General features: G+C 47.2%; 1 protein-coding gene across 1 annotated transcript in view; it reads left to right on the top strand.

The window, feature by feature from the left end:
* CACUL1 (CDK2 associated cullin domain 1) overlaps positions 1–15,275 on the top strand; it is a 375,285-nt gene that overhangs the window by 52,172 nt on the left and 307,838 nt on the right. The window contains exon 2 of the mRNA XM_078643906.1: positions 1,037–1,163. Coding sequence (XP_078500032.1) covers positions 1,037–1,163 — 127 coding nt within the window. The remainder of the gene's footprint in view (positions 1–1,036; positions 1,164–15,275) is intronic.

Genomic DNA, 15,275 nt, shown 5'->3' with positions numbered 1-15,275 from the left:
TAACTTTCACATATGATGGTAGACTCCTCTTAGAGCACATGGATCAACATGCCTTTCAGCAACATGTTTTCTAACCCCTCTTTCTAGATCTAGTTAAAGAGGGGTGCTGCCTTGCTTGCTCATGTCTAAGAGCAGCAGCAGTAATAGTAGTAAATTCATTGTTTTCTGGATGTGGGTAACACCTGAGAGAATATTTGGGAGAGATTTTGGAAAACCGTGAGAATTCATCCTTTCAAATACCAAATGAAACACAAATAAAATCTATTAACATGCTGCCCTCTTTTTCGTCAAAAGAAAGGGGGATGATTGGTAGATTGCTTTTTAGTGTTCCTGGTTGTTTCGGAAAAGAAAGGCCTGTGTCTGCAGAAGAATAGGTACAGGCATGAGATGCCCTAAGAAATATTCTTCTGAAAATCTGTAGTTTATCCTTCAGTGTCAAATGGAAGAACTCAGTTGGATTATGGAAGCTTGCATATGTAGCATCAGAAACACCCTTAATTTGTAGCTAGGTTCTACTTCTCTCTATATATATATATATATATATATATATATATATATATATATATATATATATATATATATATATATATATATATATATATATATATATATATATATATATATATATATATATATATATATATATATATATATATATATATATATATATATATATATATATATATATACACACTCACTCACTCTTCCCCATACTACACCACACCCTCTTTCTCTCTTCCTAGCTAAGTGTGTATAGAGACCTGTGGGCTGAGATGATGATGAATGGGAATGGAGAATTATAACGAAGGTTTGCATGTGTGAACTGGTAACAATTGCACACTAAGCCTTCTAGCTAGTAAAGAACAGTCTACAGACTGAAATTCCTTACACTGTGTTTGGTATAATGGTCGACATTATGGTTCAGTGAGATAATGTGAACTGCTGGGTCTGATATGATAATAAAATCAACTGGCTGATTTCTAATGGTGTATTGTAAAATTTTGATAAAATGCTTTTCCTCTCATTTCGCTTTCAGTGATGAATGTCATAACTGTTGAGGATTATAAGAGCACCTATTGGCCAAAACTGGACAGCGCCATCGAGCAGCTTCTCACCCAGAGTCCAGGAGATTACATTCCCATCTCCTATGAGCAGATTTACAGGTGAGTGCGTGGCCATATGCTAAATAACAGTGAGTTGCAAAGATTGTGCCCTCAGTGTGCTGTTTTCAGACATACTCTGACATTAACTGTTCATTGAGGCCATTTGACACCTGTTGAATAGCGATGTTAAACTTTTTTATAGTATTAAATTAACACTATTATCTATTAATGTGCAAACGTTCCACTTATAATTCCTTAGTATATTTACTTTGTGTACATACCCAACCACTTAGTTACCCCTTTGCTCTGCTGCATCAAGGGCAATACCAAAAGGGTAACTTTCGTTGGACTAAAGGTGCAAAATGTTGGAGTATCCTCTCTGGACAAAGGTTAGGTACCTTTTGAAAAATTGGAAAAAATGCACAGAGTGGTTATTTTGGCTGAGGTGGGAGTGGACTTCGGCCGCCAGGATTCCATCTGTTTCCTACGGCCTGATCAAGTGCAGTAGTCTCCTGCAGCATGGGACATGTCCTGGCGAATCCCAAGCCGAGGGCTGGCCCATCCACACCCAGAGGAGGCTGGGCTGGGCCACCCGTCTTGGCCCTTTCATGAAGGTACCAGTGGTTGTTTTGGTTGCTTAATTTTTTACTTTCGCCATTCCTGCTAGACTTCGAACTTTAATTTTAACCACGTTGTTAGAAATGGAGGTCTTTAGTTGGCAATGGTTTGCACATTTGTCCAAGTAGGGACCCTTCTTCCTAGTCGGGGTAAGGGGGATACACTCCTAAAATAACCCCTGCTCACCCCCTTGGTAGCTTGGCACAAACAGACTGGCTTATCTCAGAGGCAGTGTGTAAAGCATTTGTGTACACATACAGTAATAGAGTGAAAACACTACAAATGGACACCACACCTGTTTAGAAAAATAAGTAATCTTTATGTAAACCAAACAAGACCAAAACGACAAAAATTAACAATACTGTAATCAAAATGTAATCCTTTAAAGGCAAAAAACGATCTGTCCATAGCAAACTATGGACGCAACACTTTCAACACAAAGTATCTTGGATGCGTCAGTCACAAACAAAAAAGGCCACAGGGAAGGTGATGCGTCGGTTCCTTACTCCAGGGGAGGTGATGCATCTGTTCCTTACTGCCGCATGGGGGAGGTGATGTGCCTGTTCCTTACCGAAGGAGAGGTGATGCGCCCATTTCTTAATGTGCAGGGTGGTGATTTGTTGTTGTGGCCCTGGTGTTCTTGAAGACTTGGGGCCCAAGTGCCATGTGTTGCACTCCGGTGTTGAGGCGTCGCTTTGCGAGGCTTCGCGACTGCCGGCGTCAGTGCTGGGGGCTGCGCGGCGAGGCTTCACTTCGCCCGGCAGGGCGCAGCTTTGCGTCGCCCTGCGTCAGTTCCGAGCAGCCCTGCACGGTTTTGCGATGCTTCGTGCTGGTTCTTGCTCAGAAGAGCTGTAAACCCCACTTTTGAGGCCTTTTGACTGCATGAGGCACCTCAGGAAAGGGTAGGACTCCCAGATGGCAGAGTCCAGCAGCACCAGCAAAGTTGCAGGAAGTCTTTTGTGTCTCTGAGACTTCTTAACAGGAGGCAAACTCTATTTCAAGCCCTTGGAGATCTTCCTCAAGCATGGGACGCGGCACACAGCAAAGTCCTTGTCCTTTCCTTGGCAGAAACCGCCACTGCAGGCCAACCCCAGACAGCAAGCCGCAAAGGGGCAGTACTCCTCCTCAGTTTCTCCAGGTCCTCTCCTTGGCAAAGGATCCCCTTGATTCCAGAAGTGATCTTTGAAGTCCCTGGGCCTTTGCGCTCCCCACAGGGGCCACTGTTCACCCAACTATTGCTCACCTGATTTAATTTCAAGGACGAGACACAGTGCTATGACTTTTCAGAGAGCGCCTCAATCTCAATGATCGCAGCAATAATATTTCAATATTCCCAAACACTATGGCGGTGCAGAGGCATGTAGAGCGCTCCTCCTTGTAAAACAATCTCTGCAGAAGACCATCTATTTGAACAATCCCATTTAATGATCATCCATGCACTTCATTACGGACCCCCTAGCATGCCAACAATGTTTTTCAGAATAACCTGTCCAATGCTTGTGAAGAGAATTCAAGAGTATTCCCTGGTCCACTTACTGACAGTAATTGAGAATTGCGCCAACCGCTTTAATATGCTATATAATAATGTATTGTAACTTGATCAGTTTGTTATTCAATTCGAAATGCGTAGCTTGTCTTAAGCTGATCCCTATTGTAGTTAAATTTCGCAGTTTGTTACACTGTCTTTGGATGAGGACTTATCACATGGCCCCATAAAATATTTCCCTGAATGAAGCGCACTGGGTAATAAAAATTGTGGTGCAGGTGTATTTAGTGCATCATTGTGTACTGTGGTTACATCCAGCATGGCCCACAAGCGGGCTCTGACACCACCCCGCAGTGCGATTGTCTGAATCCAAGGGGCTCACCCTTATCTGTTGGCTCTAGGCTTACACATCGCTCTGCTACCTTAATCTAGTGTGATTGTAGGGTGTGGAGGATCGCTCGGCACCCTCTGTTTTGAGGAGTCATTTGATGGCATGTCATGTGCCATCTTGATGACAACATGGGACTCGGAGTTCTGCACATCACATATAAAAGCCCAAGGACCACTTATATGCACTTTAAACTTCTGTTTCTCTTTAACTACCAACCTACTACGGGTTGGTTTTTTTTGCGCCCCACTCCGAGAGAAATCAGTGATGGAATTTTTTTTTCTCCAGTTTTTCTGCGTAACCTCTGCCAAGTAGGCTTGCCCACATTTCATTAGTGTGTGGGTGGCTCAGATAGGAGTAATTTTTGGGTGGGAGGCGAGTGGGTCAGTTTACTTACTTCTTCTGACATGTTGGGGGAGTCCGAGATTATCTCAGTGAGTCGATCATGACATTCCCCAATTAGGAGATGTGCCTAATGAGATTGATTGACCCAGAACATCCGGGGATTGAATGATCTGTGGAGAGCGTGGCAGGTGTTTGCCTACCTCAAGAGACCTGAGGTAGACGTTGGCCTTGTACACGAGACACACCTTTCTCAAAACATAGAGACCAGATTACGTGCCAAAATGGGTGCAAAATAGTTTCTTTCTCCTATGCTAGAAGAGTCGTGATTATAGTTAGAAAGGTGCTTGACTGTATATGACAGATCTAGAACAAAGTGGCGGCCTCATCACATGGCAGCATAGCAGTGGCATGAGATTATTGCTGCCAACAATGACGTTCACGTACAGTGAACTAGACATCTGGATATGCGGGAAGGAACATGCCTTTCATACACACAGATCTAGTTTAGAATAGATTACTGACTTGCCACCAAAGATGTTGGGTTGTGGGCCTCCCGTGTGAACATCTGCTCACAACCCTTCTAGACCATCCCCGTGCTGTTAGAATTGTGTGCTTATCTGAAATATGCAGCATTTACATGGCCACGGCCCCTGTGGGTAATGCAGGACTTAGTATTAAGAGATGAAACGTGGCTTGGAGATATTAGATTTATTGTGCCTGACCAACAGTTATCACTAGTGCTTTCTCTCATCAAAGACTTCAAGTGGTTATTTGGGATGCTTGTTTCGTAAAACAGTTCAGCATTTGCAACACTCAGACGCCATTGAGATAGCCTGTTTAGGTGATACTAACTGCCATTATCTAGACAACCCTATAATCACGAAGAAATAATCTAGGTAAGTAGCAGTATGCTCAGTGGTAAAGCCCCTGGGCAGGCTAATGGTCCAGTTTTATAAAGGGTTTTCCCAAATATGAACACAATCCCTTTTGCCAATGTTTGAAGAAGCATAGAAAACTGGAACTCTTCCTTCCAACTGCCCCACTCAGAGAAGTTCGAACGATCATGATTCCAAAACCTGATAAACACTAGATAAATGTGACCTTTTCCGTCCTCTCGTTAATTAACATTCTAGCCAAGATCCTTGTGAATAGAATCCCCTGGTGCCCAAGATTATTAGGCCATACTTCTGGCTGAATTTATTCTGGGATTCTCTACAATCACAACACAATTGCTGCTCTCCTCCTCCACCAACTGAACACCTGGCTGAATGCTTTTGTGGCAGTACCTTTTAAGGCTGCTGGCTGTGCTGTTTCAGTGTTAGTTTCATAAGATGGGTGAAACTCCTAACTAACAAAACTTCTGCCCGTATTCAACTAAATGGTTTGATATCACCCTGTAACATCACATGGAGCATCCGGCAAGGATCCCCTGTCACCCATCCTGTTTGCTATAGCAAAGGAACAACTGGCAGCTAGGCTTCATCAGCTTTGTGCAGACAGGGGTATCCACTTCACTTCCATGTGCCTCATAGTCTGACTTTACGCGGATAATGTTACGGTTTATGCCAGGGACCGTACATTAAATGGCTCATCACTAACTTGTGAATTTCTGAGGATTGAAGCCCTCTCCAGCATTGCCATCAATGGGGCTAAGCCGGTAATGTTTTCCCCTTTGTCCATATCTTAATGCATCTTGGACTATCTTTAAAAAATTGTACACATCCACTGTGAAGTACCTGGGTGATTGAAGTAGCTGAGTCATGCAGATGATTTTGCAAGACCACTATGGGGTGGAGATCACTACGTTCGAAGCCCAAATCACTAGATGGATCAAATTGCTCTTATCGTTGGTGGGTAGTTTGACGCTGGTGAAAATGGGGATTTTGCCCAAACTCTTATTATTCAATAATATTCCTCTCTCCTTCCAAAAGCACTTTAATAAGCTGAGATCGAATATGGTCTGGAGGGTAGTAGAGATTTAAGTGGGAAATACTGAATCTTCTTTTTGAACATGGTGTAGCCCAGGTGCCAGATTTTAAGCTGTATTTTGTGCCAAGGCACAATGCATACACTACTATCATTTCTCTACACCCTTTTGGGCCTCCATCCCGGGTTCCCTGGGACGGCCACAGGAGTAGAAAAGGCTCATGAGTTGAAAACCAAGGGTGGAAGCGGACCCAGCCCATTTAAGGGAGCATTGATAAACGCTTGCTCAATGACCAAACACAAGACCAAAATTGCCCTAACCATCCAGACACTCAATCTGGACTGCCTTTTTTATCACTGATACTTGGGCCAAGGATCCCTCGGGTCCCGACTTGGCAGACACAGTCCCCCCAGGCTACATTAGTCTTAGATGCGACCGCCCTAACAGAAGAGGCGGCGGCCTAGCCCTGGTGGTTAGGGGACTCCCTTTGATATACCCTTAGCATTGTGGAAGATGCCCCAGGCTCTCTTCTGGAAGCAGCCATGTTCGGAATTAAGCTATCCGAAAACCGTAACTTTTCAGGCCTCCTGGTATGCAGTCCTTTAGGGCAAAGGGCCAAGTGTCTGGAACACTGGGCCAAACCCTCAAACCTTTTGTCACCACGGCTACACTATTATAGGGGATTTCAATTTCCATCTTGAAAACAAACCGGACAATGATTCTGCTCACCTTCTAAACCTTATGACATCCATGGGATTTGAGTAACTTGTCCAATCTCCCACCCATAGGGCCAGCCACACCTTGGATGGCATTTTTTGTTAACCACAACAATCTTAATATTGAGGCAGTCCAGCATCTTAGCTGGGTTTACCATTGGCTTTTCGAGTTTAATATCCTTCTCCCTCATTCCACTAAAGCTAACAAGGGTTTCTCCCCCCCCCCCCCCCCCCCCCCAAAAAACAAATATGGTGCAGGAGACCGAACAAGGTTACTGTCACCAACTGGAAGGCCGGCTTGGTCTGAGTCTTGGATGGGAATTACATCGCTCACCCTCTCACGGCAGAGAGTTTTTGCAATTAGATCACCGAGGCCTTAGACATAGTTGCTCCATTCAAAAACGGTGTTGTTAAAAGAGCGAAACCCTTGGCTCCATGGTTTTCGGAAGAGCTCATGGCTCTCAGCGCCAATGCCGTAGGCAAGAATGGAAATGGTGTGCTGACACTTGCCCAAGGGAAAAAGCCAAGCAGATTTTTTTTCCTGCGGGACTACAAACACACCTTCTTTTAGGCCAAATACTGTTTTCACACTGGTTAGATAGTGTTGGCAGACAATTCCTCCAGCATGCTATTCAAAGTCATAAAGGAGACTGCAAGGTGTCATTTTTGAAAATGCATATTATCATTTTAAAAGCACCTGTTGCCACGTTCAAAGAATCTAGCAATTTTCAGACATCAATTAAAATGTCAAGATAATGCCAATGGTTCATCGTCTTCCTGGAAAGAGACCGGATGTTTCTCTAGTGCAAGTTTTGACTCATCCTAAGGTAGTGCAGAGGGTTCAAATGCCTGCTGATAAGAATGTTTACCATGCAGATAACGAATGGCCTATAATGTTAATAGGTCAGTGGGTTACTGCTACTATAAGAGAGCGCCTTTTGTTACTTGTCGTTTATAGATCAAAATCCTAATATAGAACATTGAGCTATTAACTGTCATCCTAGAGCTGCATGCAAACCAAGATATGTGCTAGAGCTATATGTTTTTTAGCCTATTCTTTCATCATCATAATCTTGTGAAAAGGGTTCATTTGGGTAGAAAACAATTCTTATTATGAAAGAGAACCCCTAACAATAATGTTACGTTTAAAATTCAGAATTTGTGCTTTTCTAGAATAAGGACTCAAACTATATTGCCTGCCAGTATCGATGACATGTCACTCTTACACTACACCTTGTAGTCCTGTCTGATGTAAAAGTTTGATCAATGTATGTCCAGCATTGTACGCTGGATGAAGGACAATTAATTGAAAATCAATGCGGACAAAACCAAGGTGCTAGTTTTTGGACCACAGTATTCCATCTGGTCTAATGCCTGGTGGCCTGCAGATTGCGGTCCCCTTCCTGTTCCGGTCAAAACTGCAAAAAATCTGGAGGTCATCTTCGACGAGGGCCTGTCCTTTGATGCCCAGGTTAACCGTACAGTCACCACCTGTTTTTACTTCTTCAAGATCCTGAGGAAAGTACTGCTGTGTATTCCATCAGAACTACACCGGCCCACTATCGTCGCACTAGTCCCCTCCCGGATGGACTACTGCAACACTCTGTACCTTAACATCAGCACAGGATCCCTGAATAAGCTGCAGGTGGTACAATACTCTGATACATCGGGATGGTAAGAATCAGCCTTGCAGCAGTCAGCCAGGGAAGGAATTCAAGCCTTACACTGGCTTCCCATCTGGAAGCGCGTTTTCTTCAAGATTCTGAATTTGGTGTTCAAGGCTATGCATAGTAATGGTTTGTCATACTTAGAAACTATGTTTCTGTGGTACACTCCAGGGAGAACCTTGAGATCCTCCTCTCTGAAAAAACTGGTTTCTCACAGATCTCTCCGGTCCAAATGGGGTGGCTGCTCCTTTCTCTGTGGCAGCTGCCAAACTTTGGAACTCCTTGCCACCTTTCATTTCCAAGGCAAACTCTCTGCCGGTCTTCAAGAGACTTTTGAAGACCTGCTTATTTGCCTCTTAGCTGGATGTTGGTGCTCTCTCTCCTCCATGTTCGCTTAGAGCCTTGACACCCTTGGGTATGAGTGCAGTTTATAAATACTATCCTATCCTTTTAGCCACATATAGCTGTAGAATCTGATTGTATGTACCCACAGCATCTTATGGTCATATGTTCCTTAGATGAAATTGACACTGTAGAAAACACTGTGTAACTAAGCTTGGGTTAGAATCTGACACAGAGCCATGTTTAAACATGTTTGCCCCCAGCTTACCCCTTGCATTACACCAATACCTTCCACGAATTGGGGATTAAGAAGAATATCCTCAACTTGAAACTGGTTATCTAAAGAAACTGGGTGGCTTTCTCTCTAGTGCGACATTTATCCCCTTCGATCATATACGGGAACACAATGACCACACCACATTAGACATCTTCTGTATTTTATACCCTAGGAAACCTGATGAGCCTTGTATATACTTCTGGCTCCACTGCCCATTTTTGGCCTGTTGGAGGCTATACTTTCCTGCCTTTCTTCTAGGCAGACTTTATCCAGATTATATACCATAACGCAAAAGGAGGCCAAGCTGCACTGTTCCTGCACCATCAAAATGGGCTGGTGACATCCACCTGCCCCAGGCGGTTTAGCAATGGGAGTTCTGTTATAAACAGACTGGGGCCCCTTCACCTAATTAACTATTTTGATGCATCTACAATTCCTCCTCACAGCACGCTACTTCAGAATCCCTACGCTGGGGCTCATTGTGGGTGCAAAATGTGCTAGGTGTCTTTGCTATTTCGGACATAGCCCATTACTGGCTAGAGACTTTGAGTGGATGTATGATTCCAGCCACCCCTAAAGTGGCATTGTTGGGATGTGTGGGTGACATCCCTCCATCCTTTAGGAAATATGCAACTTTTTCGGTATTTTCTGGGGAAAAGGTGAATTGCTGTTTATTGGGCATTGGGCCTTTCCCCAAGACTGTCTCTGTGGTGTATTCTATGATAATGAGCAGCTGGAGGCATATTGGAAGTTGCTTCATCCCCATTTGAGACTCAAATATGTCTGGGCCCCGTCTGCAGGTATTTGGGCACTGACAATGTTGCAGTGTCCTAATAGGCTATTCAACTCATAAATTGGATACCTGCTGTGTCCACATATATCCTTGGTTAAGTACGGGTGGTGAGGGGCGTGCCAAGACATTGAAGATGGTGGACGCGTGAGCTGACAGTTCCGCTCCAGCCCAGCGACTATCCTGATAAATTAGCCTGATATGGGGGGGCGTATTCAGGGACGTGGCGACCATACCCTGATGCCCTCAGACCAGCATTGTGATAGGAACTTGGCCAGGTGAGGCAGATTGCCGAGAACAAGAACGAGGTAGGACACCGTGGTGCATGGCCTGGTAGTGCATGGAGTAGGACGTGCTCCGTTGCAGCTCCAGACTCCCACGGCCTCATGTCAAACTTTTAAAGTACTGGAACCAGCCTAATGCAGTCTGGATCCTGTGAGGCTCACAAGCTCTGCTTCTGCCAGGGGTGTGCTGATGCACCCGGGTACACAGTTCGGGAGCTGCTGCAACAAGTCGGTGTTGTCTGTGGTGGCGTGGGCGGCTCTGCTATCCTGTCTCTTGCGTGGCAGTCCTGGCCCTGTTGGGGACTCTGGAGCCCCCGATCTCTGAAGGTGCTCTGGCTTCCTTCGACTCCTGGAGCTGCCGTGCCATGTTGGGGACTGAGGAGCCCTCCGGGGAGCCCTGAGACAATGCTGCCTACAGTGGGGTCGGACGGTCCCTGTTCACTGCGGGCTGCGCCAGGGCGTGCTGCTGCCTTCTGACTTTGCCTCCCCACAGCCTGCAGCCCTGAGGACCCGTGGAGGGGGATCTCGCTGCGAGTACCTGGGGGCTGAGCAACAGCCCGTCCCGGTTACACTGCATGCAGGGGACTTAACTGATGAGTCGGCTGCGATGGGAATGGACATAGAGGGGATCCCTGATGCTCCCTAGCTGGGGCTCCCTGGTGAACAGCCTGGCGCCTGCTGCTTAGTCTGCTTTTGGGGGAGCAGTGCTCGAGCCTCAGATTGGAGGCCTCCATCTTTGGCTACCGCCTTGCCTGGTGTGTGGCAGTCACCTTACCTTGGGGCCTGGACTGTTGCTGGCCTGCAGTTAGAGACTGGGCAGGGGAGTGCATGAAGGATCTCCACCCTGTACCTGATGGTGGCGGTGGTCAACTTCTGTTGGTTCTGGGTCCCCCTAAGCTTCCTACCCCCCACCACCTGCCCCTACTGGCTACATGCTTGGTCTGGGACTGTGGGGCGTTATGAGCACTGGAGCATCGGGAGGTGACGAGGGCCTTGGACGCTGAGCCCTTTTAAGATTGTATCTACCTGACCTCTGTAAAATCCATTATGGTGTAGCTGCCCAGCCAGTGCATGGTCTAATCTCCACTGGAGCAACGCTACACTGCTTTGTGGCAACTGAATCCATCACTTGCCTGGCTGTCCATTGACCTCACCTGCATGCCTCCTATTCTTAAGAGTGGGGGAGGAGGAGTTTGTGACCCCCCCCTGGGGCAACACTAGGCTCCGGGTGACTCACTGAGCCTCCTGGGTAACTGTCCTGCTCTTGGCTTCCCTGTCGGATACCTGGCTGTGCCTCCCCTGGTTGTTTGTATTCCTCCCTGAACAGCAGAGCACGAGTTTCGGGACTGTGGGCACCTGGGGCCCTGTAGGAGGGAGTGAGACCCTAGCCCCCAACTGGAGTGTATTCCAGGAATTGCGAAAAGGGGAGCCCAGCAACCAGACTCCAACAAACGTTGCAAGACTAGCCCCATGGTGCCCTGAGTACCGGGATTTGGAGAGACTATCTTTAGGGGAACAGAGACTCTTTTTGAACTCATAAGGTCCTATCACACTTGGGACAGGAACAATGCCTTTTGGTTCTTGCGGGTTAGGCGGGACTCTGCTCCCACTTGACCCTAGAGTGCAAGCTCCCTATTGAATGTCAGCATGGGCCTGGTGGACCAAAGTGCAACTCCCCTAGATCTGGTGGGTGAGCTTGTGAATGGTGCCGACTGGAGGCCACGGACAAGCAGTGTACAGCTGTGGCTGCGGGGGATGGGTAATCCCCAAGGGAAACACGCTGGGGCAACCCCAGAGCAGGAAGATGACTAGGACGAGCAGGCATGGGGCAGCCCTGAGCCCCAGCCCAAATCGAACCCTATCCAACAACAACTATCTAAATTCCTGAAGGCCATCTCCGTTACGAAAGCCACTCTCCACCAGGACATTAGCACAGTGTCAGTGGGCCTTGGGCTCCTCCGCGCAGAACACCAAAAACTTAATGAGTGTGAACGTGGTGGAATCGGACCTCGAGGACCTATCACCTGCGCATTAAGCCCTTTCGCAGCAGGTGGAGGAATTCACTAGCAGGGTCTGGACCCTGGAGCGCCGAGCGGAGGACTGAGAGCGACGCACCCACCGAAATAGTGTACAGATCCTTGGCCTGCCGGAGGGGATTGAGGACTGAAACATGGTGGTGTATCTGGAAGCATAATTCAAGGAGGTGGTGGCCCCCGGGAGCACTGACACAGTTCTTCACTCTGGAAAGAGCACATTGAGTGCCGGCCCGACGGTGGCGCTGGGCCGCCCTGCGTGACCAGCGGTGGCCAGACTGCTGCATTATAGGTAAATCATGGCAAGGTCTCTATGTTCCCTGACTACACCCTGGAGGTCCAGCAGAAGCATGCCTCATACTTGGAGGTCAAGAAGGCTCTTAGAGGAGGGTATTGTGAGAAAGTGGCTCGATATATACTGGACCAAAGTAAGGTACAGTGTGTATAGAGTCCACAGTCCCCAGAAGTTTGGCAGAGACTAAAGTTAGATATAACCTTAGTCTCTAAAGTGGTAGTTTGGTCGAGCAGTAAGGCAGTATCAGAGGACAGTGTAAAACATTTGTTGTACACACTCAGTCAGCAAATGGTCTCACACACTCAAGAACTGAACTTCAGGCCAATTGTTTTGTATCAAAAGATATAGTTGTTTTATTTCAGAACCAACAAGCTATCAAAATATGCTTTCTCAGAATGAGTGACTTCAGTTAAATACTTTTTAAATAGGCATTAGACTTGTTGAATGCAATAGTTACAGTTTGTTGCAATAGGCAACACAATTTTCAAACACAATGCAACATTGAGCTCAATGGGAATTTTCAGTTAAATGCAATTAATTACTTTATAGATTACTTTTCTAACCACCAGACTGGATCCTGGATTCAGTCTAGGGACATGTACTGTAAACAGTTAAGTAAAAGCGTTTTGGTTATAGTAGAGATTTTTAAGGAATATTATTGTATTTTAAAAGTTGAAACTTTTCTATCTAAAATTGCCAATGTTATCCTATGGAAGGAAAATCAATTTGCAGGCAAAGTATGTTCTCGTTACTTTTGTAATCCAGTACTGGACTCCTAGGTTCAGCACTGGGGCATCTATCTAAAACTGGTAAGTAATTACGTTTTGGTATTTGGTACGATTTTTAAAGAATATTTGTAGTTTGCAAAAATCAACACTTGGAAGAAATTTCACATAAAAAGTCAATGGTTTCCTATGGAAGAAAAGTCAGGTTACTGGTGAGTACGGTAAAAATTACTTTTCAGGGTTGGTGCTGGGCTAAAAGATGAAGCACTGAGGTCTCTCCTGATAACAGGTGAGTAAATCGAAATTCGTTGTTGGGCTGATTATAGATGAATATTTGGGAGTTTCAAAACTCCACACTTTGAAGAATTTTGAGAGAAACCAGTCAACGTTGCCCTATGGATGGAAAGTGAGTTATCGGCTTTTAGGTAAGTACTTAACTGGCAGAGTTAAGGTTCTGGGCATAGACTCGGGGGTCCCCTAGCGTCAGGTAGGTACAGTAGTACACCCTCAACGGCACAGGGGCAGGCGGGTGCAGAGGTAGTTGGGCCCAATGTTCTCAAATGAGAGGCAGGGGGCCTTCGGTTGGTGGCGGCTGGCAAGCAGGCCACGCGGCTGTGGGAGCTGGGCTCCTGGTCACTTGCTCCGGGCAAATGGGGAAGTAGGTTAGGACCAAGGTTGGACTGCCAGGGGCACTCGGGCGGCTGGGTGCAGGGTGTTTTTGAGCCGTTGGGCGCTCAATGTTATTCAGTGGAGATCTTTGAAAGCGGAAAAAGGCTGCAGGCTCGGGGACGGAGGATCTTCAGGAGCGACCAACACTTAGAGAGGAAAGTTGGGGTCTTGGAGGATAGGTAGGCACTCAGGAGTTGGGCACAAGGGGCCGTGGGGCGCCGGGTGCAGGGGTGTCCTTTGACTTAGGCAAATCTTACCCTCGGCTGGTCGCGGTTGGAGGGGTCCCTAGTTGTGAGGCTGCAGGCGTTGTCTGGCTCGTCAAGGAGGGTCTTTGGGCACTGGTCCCAGTCGGTGGGGGGACGTCCTTGTGATCTTGGGTCACTCCGGCACAGGCCGGGCTCGGCGGGTGCAGAGTGGGCTGGATTTGCGGTTCCTGGCTGGCACCAGGGGTATTGCTGTTGGAGCAGGGTCACTGTTCATGGGAGTCCCAGTCTTTCAGAGAGTCAAGGCAGACAGGTCCTCCAGGGTTTTCTAGGTTGCTGCTCGCACGAGTCGCCGGGATTTAGCAGGAGCAGGTTAAAGGATCGACAGGACTGTAGGGCTGGGGCCAAGTCAGTTGGTTTCGTCCTTTTGTTAGCAGCTCTACAGCGGGTCTTCTTCTTCTTGATCTTCTTTCTTGATTTTGTATCGGGATCCGAGGAAGGAAGGTTCAGGGTGCCCCTAAATACTAAATGTACGGGCGTTACAGGTAGCAGAAGGGCAGGGACCAATAGCTCCCTGTCTTGGGGTGAGTACACCCCCTATCCTGCTCCTCTCCTGTGGGAGGGGGCAGGAGTCCTATCTCTGATTGGATAGGGCTCCCCATCCGCAAGATGGCGGTAGCCCGGGGTCGTGCTTCACCTCGCCTCTCCCACCTGAGGGGTGGGGTTGGCACAGGCTGGCACACCCCCTTTCCTGACGTAGGGTTTTCCGCCAGTCTTCCTGCCAGAGTGGGGGTCAGAACTGGTGGGGGCCAGTTGCTGAGTACAGCAAGTGGCCTGGAGAAGCTCACAAAGACGGCATGCCTTTGAAGCTTCCCCCTGCCCATCCTGGGGGAGAAGACCTAGCACCTCTCCCAGGATGTGCATTGTTGCAGGACCAGGGGAGCGGGGCTCTCCACCCAGGGGTCTAGCAACATGTCTGCTGTGTGGCAGCCTAGACAGCCTCTCAGACAACACGTGGATTGTAAGTTAGGTTTCAGGGGGCATCTCTAAGATGCCCTCTGTAGTGCATTTTACATTAAATCCCACACTGGCATCAGCGTGGGTTTAATGTGCTGAGAAGTTTGATATCAAACTTGTCAGTCTTAGTGTAGACATTATGGTGCTGTGGAGTTCGTAATGATAACCTCCCAACACCATATACTCTTAATGGCATCACTACACTTACAGTGCCCAGGAATGGCCCAGGGTATTGTAGGGGCACAGGGCTCATGCACCTGTGCCCACACCACTGGCATAGGGCACCCAGCTAGAGGGGTGACTGATGTATGCCAAGGCAGTGGGTTTGTGGGCATGGTACACAGGGATGTGTCATGTCGACTCTTTGTTTAGTTCTGCACCAGGACACTC

Source organism: Lissotriton helveticus, chromosome 5_1 (assembly GCF_964261635.1).
Source record: "Lissotriton helveticus chromosome 5_1, aLisHel1.1, whole genome shotgun sequence".
Classification (NCBI taxonomy): Eukaryota; Metazoa; Chordata; class Amphibia; order Caudata; family Salamandridae; genus Lissotriton; species Lissotriton helveticus.
This window is presented reverse-complemented; position numbering and strand designations above follow the sequence as displayed.